Source organism: Scleropages formosus, chromosome 21, assembly GCF_900964775.1.
Source record: "Scleropages formosus chromosome 21, fSclFor1.1, whole genome shotgun sequence".
Lineage (NCBI taxonomy): Eukaryota > Metazoa > Chordata > Actinopteri > Osteoglossiformes > Osteoglossidae > Scleropages > Scleropages formosus.
Window position 1 is genome coordinate 21,996,085 of NC_041826.1, and position 20,669 is coordinate 22,016,753.

At 41.8% G+C, this 20,669-nt stretch overlaps 1 protein-coding gene across 2 annotated transcripts in view; it reads right to left on the minus strand.

The window, feature by feature from the left end:
• marchf8 (membrane-associated ring finger (C3HC4) 8) overlaps window positions 1-20,373 on the minus strand; it is a 29,720-nt gene extending 9,347 nt beyond the window's left edge. For both annotated transcript variants that reach the window (XM_018730184.2, XM_018730185.2), the window contains exons 1-3: window positions 20,121-20,373; window positions 10,820-10,989; window positions 1,060-1,110 (exon numbers count right to left, since the gene is read on the minus strand). In XM_018730184.2, coding sequence (XP_018585700.1) covers window positions 1,060-1,110; window positions 10,820-10,915 — 147 coding nt within the window. In that variant the 5' untranslated portion in view covers window positions 10,916-10,989; window positions 20,121-20,373. The remainder of the gene's footprint in view (window positions 1-1,059; window positions 1,111-10,819; window positions 10,990-20,120) is intronic.
• Between the last annotated feature and the right edge of the window lie 296 nt (window positions 20,374-20,669).

Below are 20,669 nucleotides of genomic sequence, written 5' to 3' on the forward strand. Positions count from 1 at the left end.
CCCGAGAATCAGAGGAAAAACTGTAATTCTTCTGTACCTGAAATGTAATTTAAAGCATGCCTTAGATGAAACTTTCTGCTTGTCCAGCTGAATATGACCACCATAATGTCTCTTACACATATGCATTATTTTGTTACTGGGTAATTTTTAGTTCTGATCAATTGTTCAGATGGGTTCCTCAGCAACATGCAGAAACATGTCATCTCATGTATCCTCTATGATGGACAAACGAACAGAAGGAACCCACTATATGATATCCAGCTACACAGACTACATCCTCAGCGTGGACTTTGCTGACATGTACAACCAACCAACAAACATGAAGACAATACATCAAATATTTTGATATTTACTCTCCATCAAATGTAACCATATCCACAAGCAAAGGCAACAAGATGGCAGTTTTTTCCCCAGAGTACAGTTTTGAGAATATCTCCATCTTCTGCTTCCAGTGAAGCTTCTCCACAAACTCAGACCGAAACTAGCTGGAGAGGTCAAAGGTGAAAGATGGCCAAGAGACTGCGGTAAGAAGGACCTCTGTGCGGACTGCTACGCTCCTCCCTCTCTGCCCACTTGGTGGTCCCACACACAAAAGGTCCAAAACTCAAAGCACAAAAGGTTTTTGGTTCTGGCTCCAATGTGGTGGAATGACCTACCACTCTCACTCAGAACTGCTGAATCCCTCTCCACATTTAAGAAGAGTCTCAAAACTCACCTGTATTGGACTCACTTCTCTCCTTATCTCTTAAGTCCATGTTAATGTATAAATGTTTATGCTCAATAACTTTGTGATTGTAACTGTTGAATAATGGAAGAACCTTCATACTGGTTCATATGGTGGAATGCGACAAATTAACTTGTCTTTAGAATCATGTGTTTCCATCCAAGCCTCTCCATCTGTTGATGTAATGTACTCTTTGTATTTTTCCTCTGAGATGAATGTCACTTTGTAGGAAAGTGTCTTCCAAATGAATAAATCAGAAAAATGCAGATGTGTGGATGTCAGACTCGGGCAAGGAAGGTGTGGAAAGTGAAGAGAGACTACATAACCAACCGTACCTTGGAAATGTTACTGGAACGGCTTGCCGAACGGCCCAGGGGCTTGTCGTTCTGCAAACACGAGAATGAAGAAACTGGTTGGAAACCGAAAATTACACCAAATGCCCTGCAGCTGGACTGAACTCAATGAACAACAGGTAAACTCAGTCATCCACAAACACACATTTACATGAAAGGCACACCGACAAAATAAACAGAAATAAGAAATTACTCTCAAACTGCCACATGTAGTGAGTAAACAGTAAGTCAGTATTGTCCAATTGTTAATGATTCATATATAATTAATAAAACTAAATAAAGGCTCTTAAATATCAACCTGAATCTTTCACTTTTTTCATCCACTCCAGCAGCATTCACAAACAGAAAAAAAAAAAAATCTTCCACTGCAAGCTTCCTGTCCAGCAGTCCTATAGGGCTTCCACCTGATAAACCTAAATCACAAAGTGGAACTTTAGGGGAACTTCCAGAGACTGCAGAGATCCACAGTGTTACAAGCCATTCGGCTTCGCCTGAAATTCTTTGGCTCCAACCAAAACTATTCCCAGCTGTGTAAACTGTAGATGAACCCCAGAACAAACCATGCGGTTTATTTGACCATGTTCCGCATCTATTTTGACTAAATGACTTCTAAAGGCACAAAAATGTCAAGTGCTCTGCAGGAAATCTGTTAACACACATGTCTCCCAGCCTCCCTGGTTTGGGAACTGCTTTATCAACAATTCAGAAGTCGCACCACACTATCCTGAGCGAAGTTCACGTTACTAAGTCTGAGACATGTCTGAAGGAGGAATGTCTAATCTGTTCACCTGACATTTCACCCAGGAATGTATAAATTACGTAGTGAATTCTGACATTTCTAAATTTAGCAATGTCGGAATGTTGAGAGCACAGAGTCTGAGAACTGTAAAACACGGATCACAGATTTGTGATCAAAGTGGTTTTCTAATAAATACTATTATTTTTCAAATTCATTTTACATTTGCAGATTGGGTTGTGAATTGCTATGAACAAATTATTGTCCATCATCTATGACCTACGGTCTCATTTAAAGGCAAAACTAGCACAGTGGAAATCCAAAGTAGAAGTGTTCCCACCACATTTTTCGAACCCTCACAAAGGGATAAGCCACCCATCCTGATCTATGGATTAACGGAACGTATCTGACACATTAGCCGGTATTTTTCCATTGCAAATGTCATCCTTAAATGTACACTAGACAGATGTACGTATTTTCTCATGTATGTGATGACTGATACAGCATGTACAATGCTGCTGGAAAGTGTGTGAACCTTTGTGCCCATTAGTTTAACCACAAAATAGTTTCTTAATAAGAATGAGTGTTTGTCATGTGACATAATAGGTGTGTAATGACCAAATCCATGTTTGTTTAGAAGAAATCGTGTGTCATGAAAACAAGGAAGTAGTGCAGGTGTAAAAATAAGTGAAGCCGAAGCTGAACTGGTTAAAACAAGTATGTAAGTAGAATCAGGGGTGTAAAACAGTCATTTACTTGTTTTAAGATTTAACTTTTAGATTTTATACTTTTAATATTTTATCCAAGCATAAGGGCCATCCCTGTAAGGTTCACACACTTTGAAGCACTGCTATTCCTATAAGGAACATCATGGTGTTTTTTGCAAAATTAACAGTAGCAGTGCTGGGGGGGGGGGGGGGGGGGGGGGGAGTATCTGAAGCAGAATTATGTTCAATGCCAAAAAAAAAAAAAAATACTTAACAGGTTGATGTGTCACATTCCACCTGAACCCCCCCTTTATTTAAAACAGGTCTTCCTCCAAAGCAAAAAAGTAATTGTGTATTCCTGTCCATGCAACACTAAGAGAACCTGGTTTGCGGTGAGCACACACACACACACACACACACACACACACACACACACACACACACACACACACACACACACACACACACACACACAGTGTTGCATGTCCTTCCCAAGAACACAGGTGCCACACCGAGTGACAGCAGACATCTGCTTGTCAAAGAGAACCTGCCACAGGGCTCCACACTGAGCCCCACCCCCAACCATGGTTGCCATTGCCAACTCGTTAAGCCCAGCGTGACACGTGACCGCTAATCCTCCCCGCCCATCAGCCCCCACTTTAGGGATTTCACACAAAGCCAGCGATTTGGACTGTCCGTCAGTGATGCGATTTGCTAAGCCTGTAGTTGGGTGTTCGATTTTGCCATGAGGGACAGAGACGGGTGCAGTGGAATGTGCGGGCAAAGAAACAGAGGGGGCACACTACTTTCTGTAGTGTTACAGCCAAGGGTGAGAAAGCCCCTCGCCGGGAAGTCTTAGCACTGTTGGGAAGGTAAGATGAGCCGAGTAAAACAGCTGCCCCACTCCAGGAAACAAATGTTCTTCTGAACAATGTGGGACGTGGAACATGTCTCCAACCCATTTCCACAGTGGTGTTCGGTTTGCCATCAACCCAAACAAGCGCCTGCTCAGCCTCAGCACCAGAGCTGCCAAAGAACAGAGAGGAAGTGCTAGTGACTGTGCCAGGAGTTGGGGACCAGGTGACAAACAGCCACAAAGGCCCGGTGAAATGCACACAGACACACGGTTACGGTGAAACCATCAGAGAGACACGTGCTCGGCTGAAGAACACTGAGGGAACAAAAAAGAATAAAACTCCAGCCAAACTTACCCAAAGTTTCATTCTCCAGCAAGAATACAGGTATATCCTTGAGTGAAAACAAAGCCTCCCACGTGAACACACACACACACACACACACACACGCCTACCTTACTTAGGCTCTGTAGGAAAGGTCCAGTGTGTGGAGGCATCAGGCTGCCCGAGGCACCCCTGTTCTGGGAGGGGCTGTGCCAACTTGCCGGGGCCCGTCCTCAGACTCCCACACATCGAACCAGCTGCCCTCCCCAGCCGCTTCCAATCAGAACAGGGAATCGGCCGCATAATTCATGAGGGCCCCCCTCCTACAGCCCAACCCAAACATGCCCTGCCCACGGTACCTGAGGACATCCATGTGAAGTTGTGCACTAGGAGCCCTTGTCCTGGTGAGCACCAATGTACTTGAACCTCCTTATTTGTACTAATCTTGCAGGCTCAAAGTGTTTTTCTGTGGGAGGGGACACGTAACCTTAAGCAAAAATGACCTGCAGTGTTTTTTTTTTTTTTTTTTTTTAAACTTCCTGCACAATTGTTTGCTATGTTAAGTGGCTGCATACCCTGTCAATAGCTGACATGAAGGTGGGCAACAGAGCTGCTGGGAATAGCTCTCCCCAAAGAAACCCCACAACTGCCGTCACCTTTCACGTTCCCTAATGTGCCTGTAAAGAGCTCCGGCTCCTACAAGTCCTGCTAACTGAATTATGCCACTGACCCTCCCTTCTCCAGTGGACTTTGGTTAGTTAACTCAGCACGGATTACAGATTCTGAACAGCCCATTCCTTATACCGTCACCAGGACACCAGGCTTTAGAACAATATAAACACATTAAATGTGCTCTGAAGAAACTGTTACACTGCTCTCCATGTATGATGGACAAATAAATTGTTTAATATGTCTATCAGAAAAATTACACAATTAACACCAATAAACTGTTGGTGCAGCAGTTAGCACTGCTGCCTGACAGCACCTGCGCTGTTCAGGTGTAGGTTTGAATCCGGCTCAATCTGTATTTGTGTTCTCCTCATGTTTGTGTGGGTTTCCTCCGGGTGCTCTGGTTTCCACTAGTGTTTTCCACCTAGAACAAAGCAGCCATCGGGAGTCTACCCTGACTGCCATGTACACCCAGCAAGGGACAGTAACACCCTCAGTTCAGCATCTGCTGTGGGCAACTGGTTGTCAAGGACCTGACCTAGACATAATGACACAACTTCTGTTACAAAGAAAATTTCCAATAAAATACGACTTACAATTAAGAGACATGGTGACCTTCCTGGTACTGAAGTCAACAGAGGCTCAACGGTGAAGAGACAGCAGTGAAGAGACAACGATGAGGAGTCAGCAAAGACTCAACAATGAGGATTTCAACATTTAAAAAAAAAATCATTTTACCATCCAACACTTAAACAAAAACAGCCAAAGAACTCAAGGCAGCTGACCATATAGGGGTGAAAATAAACTCTTTGAAGCTCCCTATATGGTAAAAGAGCTGCCGTGTGTGGGGAATTCAAACATGTTTTGAATGGGAATCTATAAATGGCTTACTGAACTGTGCCAACATGCCTGAGCATTTGGCTGCATTACAAGTGAATTCTCAGATTAAAGGAGGGTACTTGTGTTTATTGGAGTAAGGGAAACAAACTGGATCTAGGACAAGCGCACACTTTATGCAGCAATTCCTTTCCAACATCAGGTGGCTTAACTGTGTGGGAAAGAAGCCCCACGTGGCTAAGAGAGCTCACGTACAGTACAGTTTGTGTTTGATGACACAAAGTGTGTATAACAAGCCCTTCAGGGACAAACCCAAAGACCTTAATCTGCAACCAAACAAACAAAGACGACAGAATGCTGCAAGTCTCCTTGGCTGGAACACTCAACTGGTGTTACTGGGAACATGCAACTGGAGGGCTCTGGAGGTTTGAGAGCCAGGGATCAGGTTTGACAGCCCATAATTTCACATCTCCGTTATACCCAATGATCAAAGCCAAATCTGTGAAGTCAGTCACTAGACTCATCCCTTCCCCCTACTAACCACATCCAGTTAAACCACATTCTTCCCTGAAGTGAATAAACACATGAATAGGCAAATGAAATCACAGCAAAGAGTCTCCCCCACCTTCCTTGGTCATGAATACACGGCAGAGCTGCCAATGACTAACAGCACAACCAGCAAGAGAGCACCACCGGCGTTTAGAGCCACTTACTGATTTCTCTAGTCTTTCCAGTACAAGACACTGCCCAAAAAGCCTCTTCTACCACAAGTACTGCATTTAAGTCATCTAACCTTTAAAAAAAAAAAAAAAAACTATTAACCTATTTAACCCTAACTACATGGTAGACCTAGAGTTGCAGACAGACAACTGTGGTAAAAATCAATAACTATGGTAATATTCCAAAGCACCTACTAAATTCCTCTGACATATGCAAAGCAATAATTCTACCATTCCATTAAGACAGTGGAGAGACTAATACCAGACATGGCAGTAAACAGCAGTGTAAAAGTGTGTTTAGCAGGAAATGTCTACAGGAACATTCAGAGACTAGTACAATAAATCCATACCACAAGATTTTAAGTGTGTGTTTCATGCTGAAACAGTGGCATCAATATTTATTACAAAATAAATATTTAAGAATAAATACATGAAGTGAATGGCCAAACATTGGTATGAACTGTACATAGCACTTCAAAATGCAGTTTGCCATCAACAACAGCTTCTTTGTTGCATTGCTCTCATGTATAAATGGGTCAATGATTTTGGGAAGTTAGCTGTACTACATCTAGTACTCAGCATATTAGTTATGATCCTATAACTAATTATCAAACCCGATCTCTCATTTTGGCTTCCAAAAAAGTTTTTATAAGGAAAAAAGGACAGCTTGTGCAAATACATGGACTAATTCAAGGCTCCCATCAGATCCCAGTGCAAAGTCTACATTGAGCACTGGAGCAGATGGTGGCATTTTCTGGAGAACATCTTCTGGCTTAAAACCTGCAGATCTGGGTTGTCCACGTTCTCCTCCGATAGCCATCATACTAAGAGCCAAACTGAACTCTTACAAGAACAGCTCCACTATAGCCTTTCCCTATTTCAGTCCTACCATTCAAAACCTTCTGGACAAAGATGAATATCAATAAATTATTGAAAATTATCTTTTCTATGTGCATTATGTTCCATTTATTTATAATGTCACAGCAGTACATACAAAAATGATAAATATATACCAAAATGATATATACTAAAATGGATCTGCTTTTGAAAAGACTGGATTTTTCAGTTATGGTCTGTAAGCTATTTAAAGAACCATAAGTTTCAAATAATGTGTCTTAATGAGATTTGTAAAAACTTTACAAAACAGCTATAATTTAGACTGCCGTTAAGTCTGATTTATTCACAAATGTTACAGAATATTATTTGTTAAACACTTTGGCTGGATTCCTAATGAGAAAACATATCTCTGCAGTTGATGGCAATTTCTGAAGACAAGCTACCATTTTTAAGGAGCTGATCAGTTCAGTCATGCTAGAGTCCATGAATAACTGAAATGTCAATTTTACTGCACAGAACTCAGACAAGTTTTAGTTGCGAATTTGAGCACCGAATGAAAACGCAGACGTCCGACCTTTCTGCTTCATTGACTGCTCGCTGGACTAAAAACTAGGACTCCAAGAGTAGCAATAGTTTACCTGTGAATGACCACAATTCAATACTGTATTAGGTAATTCTTTAGGTAAACCCCAGTTCAAACATAAGGCAGAAAAAAGAATGCAGCCTTCTTTCACAATGGTCTGTAAAACATGTATAAGTGCAGTGTTTGTACTGTATTGTCTTATGCTTTAAGGAGGAGAGAGAAGAAGAAAGAAAAAAAAAAAAAAAAAAAAACTCATACTATGCCCCCATCACAACATTAAAATACCCATCCCGCATGTATTGTTTTGTGTTTTTGCTCCCGTTTTTTCTGTTTGCCACTGTTTCGTATGCATGCTGTCGTTTGCCGCTTGGCCATAGCTGCAGGTGATGGACGTCGACTGCCAACGGTTAGTCTGGAATCTGGCAGCCAGTACTGGTGCATCAGCAAGAAGAGGACAGACAAGGTAAAAACTTAAAACTGCAATAACGGCAGAAGGCTCTGAAAAATCTGGCTTCTTGCCTTAACTTGTTTTTAGGATCTGGAGGTTGACTCTACAATAATCTAAATTTAGGTAGTTGTCTACACTTTTTTTCTGTCCTCCGCTTATTTTTTTTAAAAAAAAGGTAAAAATTTGGCAATATAAAGACACATAACAGCATGATGAACATTGAATTTTGCAATGTTCCTCAGTTCCATCTTAGAAAATTAGATAATTGCATTACACTCTTGACTTTGTACTGATGTACCAGTTGTTTCAGCTAAACCAACAGTGAGCATCTAACAAACCTAATATGACCAAACACTGTCCAAAACGACAGTTCTGCATTTACATAGCTTGGTGTTTTTTTTTTTTTTTTTTTTTATACACACACACACACACACACACACACACACAGTTCAAAGCCCATGTCCCCCTCCTGTCTTATTTATTTACTATCTGGTACTCCTGTGTAGCACCATGGTCTCCAGAGAAACAACATTTTGTTCTACTGTACACAGGCTATATAGAGGAATGACAAAAACTTGATTTTATATATACACGCACATATAGTCACCAGCCACTTTATTAGGTACACCTGTTCAACTGCTCGTTAATGCAAATATCTAATCAGCCAATCACATGGCAACATCTCAATGCATTTAGGCATGTAGACATGGTCAAGACGATCTACTAAAGTTCACACTGAGCATCAGAATGGGGAAGAAAGGTGATTTAAGTGACTTTGAACATGGCATGGTTGTTGGTGCCAGATGGACTGGTCTGAGTATTTCAGAAAGAGCTGAGCTACTGGGATTTTCATGCAGAATTATCTCTAGGGTTTACTGAGAATGGTCAGAAAAAGAGAAAATATCCAGTGAGCGGCAGTTCTGTGGGCGAAAATGCCTTGTTGATGCCAGAGGTTAGAGGAGAAAGGCCAGACTGGTTCAAGCTGATGGAAAGGCAATAATAACTCAAATAACCACTCGTTACAACCGAGGTATGCAGAAGAGCATCTCTGAACACATAACATGTCGAACCTTGAAGCAGATAGGCTACAGTAGCAGAAGACCACACCAGGTGCCACTCCTGTCAGCTAAGAACAGGAAACTGAGGCTACAATTTGCACGGGATCACCAAAACTGGACAATAAAAGATTGGAAAAACATTGCCTGGTCTGATGAGTCTCGATTTCTGCTGCAACATTCAGACGGTAGGGTCAGAATTTGGCGTAAACAACATGAAAGCATGGATCCATCCTTGCATCAACGGTTCAGGCTGGTGGTTGTGGTGTAAGGGATATTTTCTTGGCACAATTTGGGCCTCTTAGTACCAACTGAGCATCATTTAAATGCCACAGCCTACCTGAGTATTGTTTATGACCATGTCCATCCCTTTATGACCACAGTGTACCCATCTTCTGATGGCTACTTCCAGCAGGATAACGCACAATGTCACAAAGTTCAAATCATCTCAAACTGGTTTCTTAAACATGACAATGAGTTCACTATACTCAAATGGCCTCCAGTCACCAGATCTCAATTCAATAGAGCACCTTTGGGATGTGGTGGAATGGGAGATTCGCATCATGGATGTGCAGCCGACAAATCTGTAGCAACTGCGTGATGATATGTCAATACGGACCAAAATCTCTGAGGAATGTTTCCAGCACCTTGTTCAATCTATGTCACGAAGAATTAAGGCAGTTCTCAAGGCAAAAGGGGGTCCAACCAAGTACTAGCAAGGGGTACCTAATAAAGTGGCCTGTGTGTGTGTGTGTGTGTGTGTGTGTGTGTGTGTGTGTGTGTATATATATATATATATATATATGACACACACATACATATAGAGAGGTACAGATAGTGTGTGTGAATACATATGTACATTCTTTTTCCATTTTGACATATACATACACATTCTCCCCACACAAATACACAGAAGCATCTTCCATGGTGCAAGCACACAGGCACCAGAGACATAAGGAAATGTAATTTTCATATGGAAAACTGAAGTGGTCAGTGATCAGACTGATCCACTAGTGCTGCACTAAGAAGCACTAGTTAAAGTCATTCCAGCAACTGGCCATTAGGGTCTATACAGGGGCCTCCTGCTGTCAGTACTTCTTTTTAACTATTAATTGCACACTTTATTTGCATTATTTTATACTTGTCCAAATGTGATATTTACTTATTTCAGTGTTGGTTCCTTGTTGTATGAGGTTACATTTGCATACATACACTTTCCATTGGGATGGAGGGACAGATAGATAGATAAAACATTTATTTTTATTGTTATCCATCTGTCAACTTAGCTACCAAAACACTGTGGAAGTGAGTTCAAGTAAGCTGGTCCTACTTTCTCTGTCCATCTGGACATGCTTTACTGACACCAGTCAACTGTACATGGAAACAGAGGTCTGCAAAAGACAGGAATGTTGGAGAACAGATAAGTGGAAAAAATGTAATGAAAAATGTATAAATATAGGAATGTTCAGACACTAACAACTGAGGCGTTCAGAGCACAGAGAACTAGAGTATAATGGATGTAACGGCAGAGACGCTCAGACAGCCAACAAGCGAGTTATTGATTTCTGCAAGCTGCTTCTGGATGGAGAAAGCAAAAGCATTTCTACAAAAAAAGGCACTTTCAGAGTATCGCATTAACTTTTTGTTCAATATTATTGTCACTTTTCATAAAACAGTGTGCATTATTCACAAAGTAGGAACCACAATGGACAATAACTAGCATTCTGCCCACGGAAAAAATGTGTCTTTCAGTTGATTTTATTTTTCCTTCTGCACAATTTGCTTTATTTACTTTGAAAAGGCACCACCTGTGCATTCTCCCAGGTTCCAGGCTGCCTGGCTATGAAACGTTCCACCCAAGTTGACCATCTTCCCCATTATACATCACCAGTTTCTATACATTTCCAGACTCTACTGCAGCATGTAGACATTGAGAAGATAACAAAGCTCCTCACTTCTGCCATAGGGCTTACCTGTCGGTCCCGCTCTTTGGTCTTGCCGCTCCCCGATAGCCTAGACGAAGTGACATCACGGGGGATGACAGAGACCTGGTGCAGTGGCATGTTCATCCCAACCGACAGAAGGCGTTCACACAGCACAGACGGGTCCTTGTGCCACTGGCATGCTGGACCACGGCACTGATCTGTAACCACAGACATCCTGTCATGGCCACTTCTGGACCACCAAAATGTACACAGTTCTTAGGGATGGTGAAGGGACAAGATACCAGTCATCAAGGCACAGGACATTCACCCAACTGCTAAATGGAATATATTCCACTTATAGACAAGGCTGAAACATTTGACACATTTTTGAGATTTCTACCCTGGTAACACTGTTGGTTACAGGAAATTAAAAAGCTTCCACAGTTCTTGCCCAAACATTTACAGGATGTGCATTTTTAGGCAAGTGTGTAGTGCTTACATTTTATATCATGGATATGAATTAGTATCATCTCTTCTACGGAGACCTTTTACAGGATTCCACCCCAACGTACATCCTGCACAGTGAGAAACAGCCACCAGGCCAAGCTGCCTTAACCAGCTTTTTTGGCATTTCTCTAAGTGCATGAAATATGATTGGCTTCCCACTCCTGACCCTTGGGTTTCAATTTGCATGTTAGTCTAGAAAACTGTTAAAGAACCAAAAGAACAATCACTTTCCCTGCATTGTTACATTAAAAAGTTACTATAAAGACTAGGTATTAAACTTTACAAATTGATTACTTAATGTCTGCAATGAACTGGCACCCTGTCCAGAATGTACCCTGGCTTGCACCCTAAGCTTCCAGGATAGGCTCCACATCACTGTGACCCTGCCTTCAGTCAAGTGGTTGCAGATAATGAATAAATTTCAGGTGCCAAACAAGTAAATTAACAAATGACTTGTATTAATTGACTGGATACAATTGTAAAAAGCAGCTGTGTAAAGGTCTCCAACATTAATAAAGCATATACTAGAAGTACCTAACGCTTGAAAGAATTTCTCTCTTTTTTTTTTTTTTAAATTTAAAAAAAAAAAAAAAGACTTTTTATATACCAAATCATTAGCCAATGTCTGACTCCTAGCTGTGCTTCATTCAGCTGAGGAACATTGTGCGACACAGAGACCTTAGATGTGAGTGATTCTACAGTCCATCTGCAAGTACTTCCAACAGGGACTTTATTTTTCTGCTGGAGTCCTACTGAGGAAGGCTTCAGTGCTGCCTGGTCAGTGCCATCCTCTGCACAATACCTTACAATATCAAATTTACTTCACTGACTTCCCAGTGTGGGTGATTTTTAAAAGTCAACTATATAATGTCAAGGATGTTATCATGAGACTTCATTAATGAAAAAGCCAGAACCTCTATTGTTAAAGCCAATCAAAAGTAAACTTGACCAAAATAGCTTTGTTAAATTTTTAAATACCAAATTCAGTTGGTATCCATTTCTTGTAGTAATGCAATAGTGATTTTGACAGTTAAATCTTTTCTTAAATCACATTGATATTACAGGTACTTTTAAGTGTGAAAAGTTTTACCACAACATAAGTTTACTCCCAGTGGTACAGTCTGACATTATCAAAAACATCACAAATAAAAACAAGACGCCCTGGGTAGGACAAGCAGGAGAGAAAGAGCAAAACAAATCCAAAACAATCATCATGGACCTCCAAAAACCCTTTTTTTTTTTTTTTTTTTTTTTTTTTAAACACATCTCCAAAGTTGTCAGAGAAGCACCCGCTGACTCTGGCTTGTCAAACACATAAGTGTTCCCTTTAGACCAGCATGTGAGGCGGAGCAGGGTACAGAACACCACAATACGTGTTGCACTGGGCTGAAGCATTAGACACAGCTCTGAATTCACGTGTCTTCAGAGGACATCAGCAGATGAGTCAGGACAGAATCTTCAAAGTTAACCTTTCATTTCTTTACTGCAGCTCTTCAAAATTCTTCCTTACCAGTGAAATGCAAAAATCAGACCACATTATTTCTCAGGGTGGTGGAGGGCTTTAGGTCAGGTGCAGAGTACCTTGAGGGAAAATTTTTCTCACCCACAGAACATTCTGCTGAAAATGAGTAGGATGTTCCTTTCAGCATTGTCAGGTAGGCCCACGACTTCCCAATAATTGGGCCAGTTCTTGCTTTCACAGCTTTTCCACTTTGACTTGGTACAGCTCCACTCTTTGCTTCAGGGAAGCTATTGATTCAGCCTGTGGTCAGTCTGAATCTGCAATATCACTAAGCCTATACTTCATATTATCTATATCAAGTTCTCAAAGTTATTCACAATTGGTTGTATTATTTCTATAACCAAAATGTGAAACAAAAGAAGCTTCTGTCTCATCAACATCATCCAGCCTGGCAAGCAGAGCTTATATTCTGCTCATTTGGTCAAACAATGCATTTCTGGCACACCTTCATCTGTCATTCAAGTTCTTAACTTGAGTATGAACTGATATGACAAGAAACTGTAGCAAAAGCAGCCATTTCTTCATATACTTCAAGAACAACCACCCAGGACTACAAGCCCCAAGTAGACTTCCTTTCCTTGATTTCTTCATTGTTTTATTTACTTTGACAGCATGTTGTAAACATACACTGGATATTCCTTGTTGCCTCTGAAGCAAGGCATAGTGAAGTTTATCAATTCAATCTCCTTGGAACTGGTAAAGGGGGGGGTTGTGGGTTGCTAGGTACAGGAGCCAGAACTTAAGCAGCCATCTTTGATGCAAGTACATGACTCCCCCACAATAATACACTCATTCAATCAATCACCATCAATAACTCCCTAGCACACAAGGGCATGTGGGTTCAGGTAGTGACCAGACAGGGAACAGCGGTGGGTGGATTTAGAGCTCTTTATTCTCTGCCCCCCTCCTCCCAATGTGAACAAAATATAGAGCCACAGTCAAAGCTCTTGTAAAAGAGAAAGGGCACCAAAGCAGTGAAGAGTCAAAACCACTTAGACTGAGCAATTAAATCAAAGCAGCACCAACACCAAACTTCACACCACGGCCAACACTATCGTACAGCCACAACTTCGAAAGTAACACTCTCACGATGATGCTCTCCCAGCCTCTGAGTCTGGGATTTTTACTGAATGCTTAGCTGTACCTGGGCTCACAGTCACATTAACAGACTGCTCCCAGGAGCATCTGCCAGGTCTGTGGATTGAGTTTACCCAGGCTTTAGCCCCACACAAACTGCTTACGTTAAGAAGGGTCGTAACAGGCTGGAGCCTATTCATGTATCACAGGGTGCTAGGCAAAACAAGGTACACCCTGGGTAAGACAGCAGTCCATCATAGGATAGCCACACACAGGCAACTTAGAGTTAATACACTTTCTCACAAATAACAAAGCACTCTAAGGAAAGTTACAGTTCATTTTAAACACTTAAGTTAAACTCAGAATAGCTGTTTTTATTCCTTTCCAGGCCCCCTACAGTGTATGTTTCCTTCAAAATAATCTTATGTATAATTAGCTTTGATTGAGGAGCTTACAAAAAGAACAGCACAATTTAACTGGGTTAAACCAGTTAAAATGTCCGATTTGAGGATGTCTATGTTTTCAATGACATTACAGCAGCGGTGTTTAGAAATACCCATTTTAGGAAAGATTTTTTATATATATATATATATACACACATACACACACACACACACACACACATATATATTATACACACACACACACACACACACAAAAACCCCCATCTGGAATCCAGAAGCTCAGTTTCAAACTGACTCTATGATAATATTGTAACAGAGGAAAATATTGCTTTTCTTATTAATATTCATTGTTGCATTCTATAAAGAAAACCTATAGCAATCGTGTTGTATCAGGTGAAATGAACACGGAATGGAGACTGAGGAAGATGAAGGAAGATTTCTACCAAACTCAGTTTTCCAGCACTTAGTAAATTACAGGCATCACCACTACAGTCAGGGGCACGGTGGCACAGCGGGTTCGGGATTCGCAGCCCGCTTACGGTGCCTTGCGGCAGACTGGCATCACGTCCTGAGTGTGTTGCCCCCCCCCACTTCAGCCTTGCACCCAGTGTTGCCAGGTAGGCTCTGGCTTGCCGTGACCCCACTTGGGACAAGCGGTTGTAGACATTGCATTACCACTACTGTCTAATCACTCAGCTCTTTCAAATATACACTGAAATTATCTTCCCTCAACTGACACCTTTATGCAAGGTAACAAAGTTAGCAGCTTTACAATGAGTTACACAATTATGCAGCAGATCATACTGTATCAATGCAAATAAGTTATTCAAGGCTTCTGAACCAGAAGTGGGATTAAAACCAGCAACCAGACTGCAAGCTAACAGTTCTACCCAAGATGCAACAATGCTAGTTAACAATGCTCCAAGCGGATTTTAAATTTTTGCTAGTACTTTCATCTTTTTTGTTCATTTGAGCCCACAAATTTACCAAAATACAACTATCAAAATTAAAGTGTGCATACAAGAAAACACAAAGACAAACTGAACCAACCAAAAGTACACATAATAGCGGACAGAGTCTGTATAACAGGTAACATATATAAATTCTTGAAATCTAGGTAAATCAAGGTCCATGTAACACTAATCTGTACAATGAGAAAACGGTGCAGCAGGGTGTCCATAGTCTCTCTTTAGTGGCCCAAATCATGTAAATGAAGTGAAATGTCACTTCCCAGTGCTCCAAGGGAGAATAATCTGTTGCCAGTCCAACAGTTTTCCTGTCTAAAGGGGCAATGTGTTGTACGATGTACAAGGAAAAGAATAAAACTCAACTCTCAGCTAATTCACAAAATACAAATCAACATATATATGAATTCTTTGTTTATTTGTTCATATTAATGTTACTTTATTTCTGTGGTCTGTATGCTTTCTGGGAATGAAAACAGAATTGCAGACAGACTGAGGTACTAACAGCTTGATCCAAGAACCTTTCAGATACTTTTTAATTGAATGGAGAGCTTTAATAAATGAAAATGTGACAATGCCTAATGGCAAGAGCTTTAGTGACAAAAGGTTGTTGATGGCCCTCAGTGTTCCTACTGTCCAGCTGATATGTCTAGAGCAACCCTGAATGACCCTGTATAAGTTTTTGAAAGAAGAACTGCTGGACCTTCTTCAGATTTAAGAGTTGGACATACTGAACAGGCTCCAAGGTTCAAAACAGAAAACACAACATGCAAAATTAAAGCATGACTGGAGGTGCACTGGTAACACCCAACTGAACCATAAAGTGCTTGTAATGTCCAACAGATGTGTGGAAGCCTGTCTTTCTCCAAATAAAGTTTGAATTCAAAATCATATCCCTTAATTAGAAAAAGGCTCTAAAGGATTTAGCCCCTCCTCCACCATGTGTCTACCACTAAAATAGTTTCATTTTTAAGTACTGAATTTGAATGTCAAAAGACTGAGTAATAACTGAAATGTGAGCAGATACTGCAATGACAAAACAGGATTTAACAGCTGATTATGTTTTAATGGGAATTAAAAAGCAATGACAGGATTTAAATTGGACCTTAACCTATTTTATACTGGATAATAAAAACTACTTATAATAGGTAATGGATAAGTACAACTGATACACGGCTGTGACTTCTTGAGCACCAGACATAAGGGAAGTAGTTCCACAGGTATCCCTTCAGCACTGTGCAGAATGCCAAATTACTCCCAAAGAATGGGGGGGGGGGAGCAATATACATATGATGCAAATAAATTTGCAAAAGTTATAATTCAGAAGAATGGGCTGATGGAGTGACTGTTAGTTTCCCCTTATTATTTCTGAACACTTTCTTGTTCAGCTGAAGTGGAATGTGCATTCATAAGTTAAGTCACTGAAGGTGAAGTGTTTGAGATGTCCCAGTTTAAATAACCTTTATGGATTTGTAACAATACTTACAGGCACCCATGTCAATAGCATCACTGCAATTACAAAAGTAAACCCCCCCAGAATGCACAAAACAGTTTAACACTGAGCCCAGAGCAGCATACTAACCCTAGATAAAAGAAGGCTGTTTCGCTGCATTATTGAATTAATAAGTGGCAGACACCTATAAATTGAAATACAAGTCCTTTTGTGTAAAATCTCCCTGAGAACCTTATCCATTTTTTCGCTTCAGTAAAGTGCTCCACAAACAATGACCTATGAGAAGTGTGCGCAAACTTGATTTATGGACCGAGAAGGAAAAAATATGGTCAAAGACATCTCAAGACATACAATAATATAACATTGTTCCAGTGTGAAACAGATTATTTGGCTGCATTATAGGGATAAAACAGTTTTGTGTTTTTGAATACATGGAGTTCCATTCTACTACGTAGTCATCTGTGCTGCCTGAATTCTGAGACGGGCACAGGACTTCCAGACATTCAATATATTTTTCCTTCCTGGAAAAAAAAAAAATAAAATTATAAAATGAATTATTTTAACATTTATATTTTTGAGACAATAGCAAACCACCTGGTTAGACTTTTCCTTTAATACTTCCATTAGACAGGATTTCTTCATCTTATTTAGCAATTAGAAACGTTATGACAATAATGTACCATACTGAGTACAGTACAAAGTGTGTATTGTGGTTTGTATTAATGTGTGAGGTCACTGGTACAATATTGCATTCATTTCAAAACCACCATTTATCAACCTATTAATTTACTTTTCCTATATTTGTGTAATATTAATTAATTCACAAAGATTCTGTGATATAAAAACAAATTTCAGAGAAATCCGACAAAGTACAACTACGATGTCTCCAATTACACTACATGAAAACTCAACTACAAAGCAGAATTAAATTTAAATGCACTGAACCTCAGCTACGGTCATGTACAAAAACAGACGAGAGAGACAGAAGTAGAAGTAACGTCATGTGAATTCATTTACATTTATTCATTTAGCAGACGCTTTCGTCCAAAGCGACGTAGAGCTCAGGGAAAAAAAAAAAAAAATTATGCATTAAGACTGTACTTTTCAGAGCCCTGTCTAAGGCTTCAGCCAAGTTGAGAATGTACAAACAGTTAATTTAAAACTTTCTCCTTTTATGACATACTAACTCCCTTGTGATAAATCAGGAAAAGTGTGGAAAACATCACCGTTGCCCATTTCAGTTTTTGACAGAGGCGCAAACACTATTCTCTACTAGTTTCAAATACCTACAATGTACCAACAAAATAGCGACAATACTTTTATTTGATCAAAGCAGAAGTCGGGAGTGTGAGGGTACGGTTGGGAGTAGCTATGGCCACCTGGGCCTTCTGACAGGTTGACCACATCATTCCCCAAATCAAGGTCTTCACGCATCTCCCACGGTCACTGGCCAGAACAGCCCATACACCTTAAAGGCATCTTCCTTTCCGACAAGCCAGTCAGTCCATGCTTGCAGCCCTCAGTTCAAGATCACCGAATTAACCCCAAGTACTAAATAAAACAAATGCTCTCGCTCCTTCTTTCCAAACAACTTCAGATACCATTTACAAGGACTGCATTTGGTGACGATAACGTCCGCAGACGCACCGAGCTCAGATGGGCTAGCAAATGTTTCAATAACACTCCTGCTTTGGACACGTCAAGCAGAGGAGATGTCGAGGACCCACCTTGTCCACCGCACATGGATCACCGCTCTCTAATCCAACACACAGCTTCAGCAAAGGCTGCTCCAGTGACCCTTCGAACACGCTACCAAGTTCCACACCTCCAACCAGGGCGACACGAACAGCCAGCATTACATTCCGAATCCGGGTGCACGTGCGAGAAATCAAACGGGTTGATCCGGCACAGCACCGGGGAGCAAGACTCTCAGAAAGCTTCCTCGACTACTCGCAAACTTGTTGGTATTCACGAAGACACAGCAGCGCAGGACTCAAGTGCACAAGCTTCTCCGGGACACAGAGACGATCTGCTCTTACGTATTTGGTAAGGATGCATTTTCACGTTGTGGTCGACACATGAAGGTCCCTCGGCGAACGTGGATGACTACTGAACCCGAAGGAACCTGGGATGACAATCCTAATGAACTCTGGAAAATGTGGACACCCTTCTGGAAGTTACCACAAAGCACTACATCATCATACCTGGGGGATATACTGGGACCTTCTGACCCCAAGCCCTCGCTCTGCGTTTCTGGACATATTTTGCTTGTTTTCGGTGTACCGTCTCTTACCTGTATGCTGTTGTGAGCCCGTACTGTTTACAAAAAAAAAAAAAAAAAAAATTAAAATTTAAAAAAAGAGGAGCCTGTGGGGTTACTGAGAGTAAAAGAAGCTGCTGACGAAGACAGCTCTGAGCCTGAGGCGCTGGTCAGGTGTGCAAAACCCAACAAGAAGAGCTACGATGAGACGACGTGCAGACCGAGGCAGCTCCAGTTTTATACGTGAACCCGTGTTGAGGTAAAGAAAAGCTACGTTCACGACGAAAAGTCTGAAGGGAAAAACAAACAAGAAAATTTTAAGCTGCTGTGCTCCCGGACGGCGGTCGAGCGAAAGGTGCTGCTGCTCGGGATGACGGAGTGTCGCCCGCGAGACGCGCCTCGCCGCGAAATGCTACGCGCGCGCGTCCCTCCGCCGCGCGACCGCCTCGCGTGCTCGCCGCGTGTTCCCCGCAAACTCGCCCCCCGCCCCGATGGCCCATATTCCGCAGGAAGGTAACAATGGCACATTTGGAACTGAAAATCCATGCATGCGCTGGAAAACACCGCCGCGCCGCGCGACACACACACAGCCGTTCAAAGCGAACAACCGCCGCGTCACCGACGCACAAGCACAGCAGCAGCGGCTGATACAGACTGTGTGTTGGAGTGAGAACTGAACCGGAGCGCAGTTCTCGCCGTCGGTCGGCTCATATTGCGAAGCTGACCGAGAGAGAGTAACTCACCGGGAGGAGAAGAACTGCAGACTGTGTGTGTGTGTGTGCGCGCGCGCGCATCAGCAATCTCTCCTCTCCATGATTCGCGATTCGCACCACCGGGACGCGGCGGCGGCGGCGTTCGGTTCACACACACACACCGCTGTATTTGCTCGAGAAAATGAGCCCGTCCGATTTATTTCACATTATCGCCTAAGTTACGGCAAACCTGCGAATGACACGTTATTTGAATTGATCCCCTGCAGCAGCGTTTTTCCCTCGTCTTTTTGCGTGGGATGGCCATGCTGCTCTGAAAGAGAAGCAAACAGTCTTGCCGAATTTTATTTTCCGTACGTGTCGTCCAAACATTCTAATGCCGGCCGTCGTACTATTTGTGTATACAGTTATCGCCTGCTATTTACAGTAGCGTTCAGCGGTGATAACTTACCTACCTAGTGCTGCTTGCCTTTTTTTTTTTTCCCTGTTTTTTTTTTTTTTTTTTTTTCTCCCCTCCCAGGTTGAACAGCAAGGCTTTTATGTTGCGCTGTCCATCTGACCGTTTGCGTCACCGACTTCCGCGTTCGGGAGACAGAAGACGGGAACGCGCACTTGAGGGACATGCGCAGAGCGGCTCGCATGGCTTCTGACAATCCAGATGCGGGCAGATGTGGCCGGGCACAGATCCGCTCCACAGTGACCTGGTCCGAGGTGAGACGATATCCAGTGTTCGTGTACGTGCACTGGGAGGGAATCATTAGGTCTGATGATTCATCTCTCTGATGCTATAATGAAATTTGAAGCCATTTTTGGTGACCACGTGCTCTTTGTTCCAGCAGCATGATTTCCTGGCCATGCCGTGATGATGGCTCCAGGTTCAAGACTGGCTTCATGGACAACAGGATGAAGTCAACTGTGATAAAACCAAAAGGCTTCTTTGGCCTCCCCAGTCATAAGATGTAAAAAATTGTCTTACATTTACATATTTAGCAGACACTTT